General features: G+C 39.0%; 1 protein-coding gene across 1 annotated transcript in view; it reads right to left on the bottom strand.

Annotated features, from left to right (window-relative positions):
- Nucleotides 1–538: 538 nt before the first annotated feature.
- Nucleotides 539–6,203, bottom strand: part of MAP2K4 (mitogen-activated protein kinase kinase 4) — a 220,528-nt gene continuing 214,863 nt past the window's right edge. The window contains exons 11-12 of the mRNA XM_007948051.1: nucleotides 2,185–2,230; nucleotides 539–652 (exon numbers count right to left, since the gene is read on the bottom strand). Of these exons, the coding sequence (XP_007946242.1) occupies nucleotides 539–652; nucleotides 2,185–2,230 (160 nt within the window). The remainder of the gene's footprint in view (nucleotides 653–2,184; nucleotides 2,231–6,203) is intronic.

Below are 6,203 nucleotides of genomic sequence, written 5' to 3'. Positions count from 1 at the left end.
ACAGAGTATCAAATCAGTAAATCTATTGCACTTGGTGAAGAAAGTAAATTCCTCCTTTGTCTCCCAGCTCCAGAAGGCAATGTGTCTCATTGGCTATGCAAGCTCTTCTCACTCAAGGCCCAGTCTCTGTGTTCAGACATAGTACATCCATCATCACATTCTTCCAGTATTTGGAAGTCTGACAAAATACCATTCCAGTAGCTGCGTCTCCAGGTTTTGAGTCTAGAAATGAATTTAAGATGTGATCTAATCACAGTCAACAAATTGATCGTACTGACTTCCACATTTCATGAATATGTTCATCACAAAAGAGCAGGATGAGGTCTCTCTGACCAGCACTAACACTGTGTGATCAATCAGGTATTACAGGGATGCATGTTCTATGTGACAGGAGTATACAGACATGATGGAAACGAACACCAATCTTATTGCACATGGTGTCTGGGCGAGCAATAAAAACACTGTGATACAGGATGAAAACTCTTTATGTCTTGCTTCTTCTCAGCCCTTTTTTCTAGAGTCTGATGTAGCAGCGATATCAATCGACATACATGGGAGAGCTGGGAGTAGCTGGCATTTGATCCAGGATTTTACAAACATAGCATGCGACCTCTACGGTACGTTCTTCATACATCAAAATAAAGGGATGTTTCTGCATGAAAATTGGAAAATAAATAAAGACAGATTTAAAAAATACGAAAAGCTAGTATCAGAGCCCACCCTTAACTTTCCCCAATTTCTATACAGTATAGAACTGAAGACTCCCAATCACATATGGCTGTAAAAAAATTTGTAGCACCGTAATTCAGACAGGCAAATATAGCATTTAGTTCATGCAGACATGTTACTGGATGTGGGCGAGCCTAGATGTATGAGACACAGTGTTATGATTTGGAGGCACCACCCTAGCAGTGAGGTCTAAAAACTTATCTGTATAGACCCAGGGAGTATTTGTTGAGACGGAGAGCAGAATATTCCTCAGCACAAAACATAGCTGGACCTCTACCACCATCTCAAAGCCAAGAACTACTACATGAATACCAGTTGTTCTTCCTCTTGGCATATAGGCATAAATCTTCCATTTCCTCATCTGCAGCAGAAGAGTCTTACACAAAGGTTTTCAAGTTTTACTTTTTCTGTTCCCTACCCCCAAAACACCAAACAGAAACACATCTATGAGGTTTTGCCCTATACTCTCGAAAGCCCATAGCCTTGCAAACATACCTTTTTATACTCCATCTTTAACAATATTTTTCATTCATAGCATCTCAAATATGCTGACTGGCTATCTTTAAAGTCAGTGCTGGAATTGACCATAAAGTTCATCTAACATCTACAGAGAACTAGAAGCTAAGACTGACAAGCAAGTGGGTCTTTTCTTAAAATACTCCCCATTATGAGATCACCATACTTTCTTCACTGCCCAGACCCAATGCCATATCCAAAGGACTACTTAAAACAACCAACGTCCATGGGATGGACAGAAAGGTTCAAAGAAATGGGAACTGTTCATATGCTGTAAACTTGTATGAGAGTATTTTCAAAGGCAAATTAAGCACAATAAATAAACTTTTTCTGACAGCTGTGTTATATGTATACAGACTATATAGTGGAAATGTCGTTGTGTGCCTTTGATTCTGACTCACAGAGACCCTATAAGAAACAGGAGAACTGCTCCACAGAGTTTCCAGGATGGTAATCTTTATGGGAGCAGATTGCCAGGTCTTTTCTCTTGTGGAGCCACTGGTGGGTTCAAAACATTGGCCTTTTCAGTTAGCAGCCAAACACTTAACTACTGAGCCAACAGCTCCCTAAAGTAATCCTGGGACTCTTTGGGGTAATTTCCATAACATGTCAAAGGCAAAATGTTCTATGAGAATTCAACTAGTAAATTAGTAGGAAAAGTATTACTATAATTTCCTCTTTCAAAATATCTTTGTTTAAAAACATAAAAATCTATATTCATTAAGGTTAAGCTGTTTATCTGTGACAGAGAAGTCTACTGCTGGCTCGGTGAGCTACATGCTAAGAGAAATCAGGGGTGAGGAACCATCTAAAATTCCTCGGAAGGAAGATGAGGCAATCTACTTCCATAGTGATACTGCCTCGGAAACCCAAGGAGGGGTCGCTATGAGTCGGGTCTGACTCGACGGCACATAACAACAACAACAACAACATACTTACCAGAAGTTCTTTATACTTTGGCCTTTTGGATTCATCCTTCGTAAGGCTAAAATAACATAAAAATAAAATTATTAAAATGGAGATTCATTTACCAAGTGTTTTTCTTATCACAAATAAAACATTGTACACAATCAAGTAGGGGTTTTTTTTTCCCTTCAGATACACAATAACTAACAAAACAGACGACTTGCCAAAGACAAGAACACAAAAAATTTTTAAATTCTATAATCTAAGACTGAAGCTGCCACGGATTTCACTTTACTTGGATCCACAATCAATGCCCAGGTAAGCAGAAGTCAAGAAATTAAACAACATATTGCACTGGGCAAATCTGCAGTAAAAGACTTCTTTAAAGTGTTAAAGAGCAAAGATGTCACTTTGAAGACTAAGAACAACTGATCCAAGCCATGGTCTTTTCAATTGCCTCATATGCATGGGAATGCTGGACAATGAATAAGGAAGACTGAAGAAGAACTGATGTCTCTGAATTATGGTATTGGCAATGAACATTGAATATACCATGGACTGTCAGAAGAAAGAACAAATCTGTCATGGAAAAAGTACAACCAAAACGCTCATTAGAAGCAAAGATGGTGAAACTTTTGTCTCTTGTACTTTGGTCATGTTATTAGGAGGGACCAGGCCATGGAGAAAGGTATTAAGCTTGGTAAAGTTGAAGGTCAGTGAAAAAGGGGAAGACCTTCAACAAGATGTATTGACACAGTGGCTGCAACAATGAACTTAAACACAGTAAGGAGTGTGAAGCTAGCACAGGACCAGGCATTGTTTCATTCTGTTGCACACAGGGTTGCTGTGAGTCGAAACCAACTTGACAGCAGCCCCTAACGATCTAAGAATTTATCCTTAGCATTTATTATAGAATCATTAGTGAAAAATTAGAAACAAGTTAATTGTCAAGAACCGACTAGATAAATTATGGCATACTACGTAAACATATGTGTAAACATAAAAGTATATGTATGTGTAAATGCATATATACTGAATACTGTATCTATCTAAATATATATGTACATGTATTTACACAAAGATCACCTAAGAGAAACCAGGAATCCTGGAAGATAAATTATAAATGACTTTTATCAATTTATTCTTAGTTTTTTAAAACTTTTACACTCTGTATTTCAATGCTTAGTTATTTGGTACAAAAGTTTACAACAGTACAACTTCAGTAAAGACTATTTTTTTTTAAATTAATATATCATCTCTGCCCTGTTGATATTTTCCCCCTTAATTTTAATTAATGTTGCCAGAAGTACTTTCATTTTATTTGTATTTATCTGATCTCCCTTGGCCCATATCTTAATCACTACTCTCTTCTAATTCATTTTTTACTATAAAAAAATAGATTAATATCGGGAACGTAATTCATCTATTTCTAAGATCACAGATTTCAGTATCTCACACATTTTGTAGTGTACACTGTATACTACACAGATCTCCCCTTTGGAAGATCTTGTACCTCCTGCTGCTGGGAGTTATTGCCAGCAGACAACCCTCAATTGTCAGGCCCCTCACAACTGCCTCAGTTGAAGAGAGCCACCTTAGCCTTTCCGGGACAACTTATATCCAACGACAAAACAAACAAAGGGGTATTAAAATTCAAACCTCTCATTCCCAAACAGGTCAACTCTGAAAGGCCATCCCAGCTTCAGAACTCTGACTAGGTCAGCTGAGGCCTTTGCTCAGACTGCACTGCAGCCCAACTATTCTTACACAATCCAGTTTCCTTCTTCTCACTGGTTGTTGATCCCAGGATCACTACCTAAATAACTTCCTACCCACTTGTCCCTGTTTCAAAAGACTGCTTTCCAGGGAACCAACCTGCAACACCCTTTTTGGGGGTTTATGTTTCTTCTTGGTCAAGTATATCCTTTCAAAACAGTTTATGAATGGTAAATGCTTTGAATTTCTGAGAGGATCTGGCTATCTCCCTTATGTTAAATGGTAATTAAGTTGCACATAAAACTCTATGGGGGCATTGATGGTTCAGTGGTCGAATTCTCACCTTCCAAGTAGAAGCCTGGGTTCAGTTACTAACCAATATATTTCATGTGCAGCCACTTACCGTCTGTCAGTGGAGGTCTGTGTTTTACTACAATGCTTATGATGGACTACGAAGAAAGGCTTAGTGATCTAATTCTGAAAATCAGCCAGTGAAAATCCTATGGCTCACGATAGTCAATCTGAACCACAATTGATTGTGGGGATGGTGCAGAACCAGGCAATGTGTCGTTCTGCTGTGCATATGGTCGTCATGAGTTGGGGGCTCCCAGCTAACAACAACCGCGCGCGCGCGCGCGTGCACGCACACACACACACACACACACATACACACACACACACACAAAAAAAACCTTCTAGGAATAGGGTGACAATTATTTTTCTCCACCACTCTGGAGATACATATTCTCCACTGTTTTCTGGCAACTATGGTCACAAGTAATGAGTTTGATGTCAGTCTAATTATCATTCCTTAGCAGGAGCTCTGGTAACATAGTGCCTAAGGCACTTGATTGCTAACCAAAAAGCTGGTGGTTCAAACCCACCAGCCACTCCTCAGAAGGAAAGTTGGGCAATCTACTTCCATAGCGATACTGCCTCGGTAACCCAAGGAGGGGTCACCATGAGTTGGGCTGACTCGACGGCACATAACAACAACAACAACTAGCAGGTAATGTGTCTTCTTGTTGACTTGCTTTATCACTGTTCTGCAACTCTGTGTCAATTTAGGTATACATTTACCTTTGTTTATCCTACCTGATACAGAGACTTTATTCAGCTGCTCACTGAAAAGTCAGTGGTTTGAACCCATTAGCCACTCCATAGGAGAAAAATGTGGCAGTCTGCTTCCATAAAGATGTATAGCCCTGGAAACCCTATGGGGCAGTTTTGCCCTGTTCTATAGGGTCACTATGATTTGGAATCAAATTGACAGCAATGGGTTTTGTTTTGTTTTGTTTGGGGAGGCAGGTAAGGAAGGCACATGTATTTTAACCTGTATGTTTTATACAGTTCTATCCTCTAGTTCCCTAATTCTGTTTGTTTTCAGTTTAGAATACATGCCATCCATTGTGTTTTTTATATCATAGTTTCTCATTTCCAAGGGTTCTAACAGTTTTCAAATGCAGCTGTTTGCTTCTTTCCTGTTTTATTTCTTCCTCAGTTTAAATGGAAGTTATAGTATTCAATTGAGGATCCTAAATAGACTTATTTTAAAACGTATTTCAGATTACTCCACAAATTTATCTTAGTATTAGACTTCTTCAAATATTTTGGAATTTTGGTTTGCAGACTCATTTTGAAAGAGTGTGTTTACCTCTGTACATATCCATTCATTTGTTCAACAAATATTTGAGTATCTATTAAGTATTCTGAACTGAATTACCAAACCAAAAATACCAAACTCACTGCTGTTGAGTCAGTTTCCACTCTTAGCAACCACTCCTTAGGTTTCCAAGGTGGTATCTCTACGAAAGTAGATTGCCCAATCTTCCTTCTGAGGAGTGATTGGTGGGTTTGAACCGCCAGCCTTCTAGTTAGCAGTCAAATGTCTTAGGCACTATGCCACCAGAGCGCCTCTGAACTGAACTAGGAGCTAGATATACATCACACTGCAGCTTCACAGTTGCCACTTCTTCACAGGGCCACCAGTACAGAACAAGGTCTTATAATCAGCCTTTAACGTTCCAGACTTCTGTTGATACTAGGATTATTGCAGATCCAGTCGACTGGTTGCATATATCATATCTGTATCCTTGAGCTTCTCAAATTGTACAGCTTGCTGTGGGTCCCAGGCAGTGATTAACATTAGTATTTTTTGACTCAGTAAATCCTGACTTCTAAGCAGTAAGCCCAATTCCTATTGGTCCCCTTTCCAGAAAAGAAAACATGTAGAACTTTGATCCTACAAGATAGTGGCCCAGCTGCAACTATCAGCTTATGGACCTTGAATACAGTAAGTCAATGGCTTCAGACCTATATAACATTTTCTAAGTATT

The sequence above is a fragment of the Orycteropus afer genome, unplaced genomic scaffold, assembly GCF_000298275.1.
Source record: "Orycteropus afer afer isolate SDZICR_OR568_19922 unplaced genomic scaffold, OryAfe1.0 scaffold00199, whole genome shotgun sequence".
NCBI lineage: Eukaryota > Metazoa > Chordata > Mammalia > Tubulidentata > Orycteropodidae > Orycteropus > Orycteropus afer.
The sequence above is the reverse complement of the archived record's forward strand: the minus strand, read 5'-3'. Positions and strand labels throughout refer to the sequence as shown.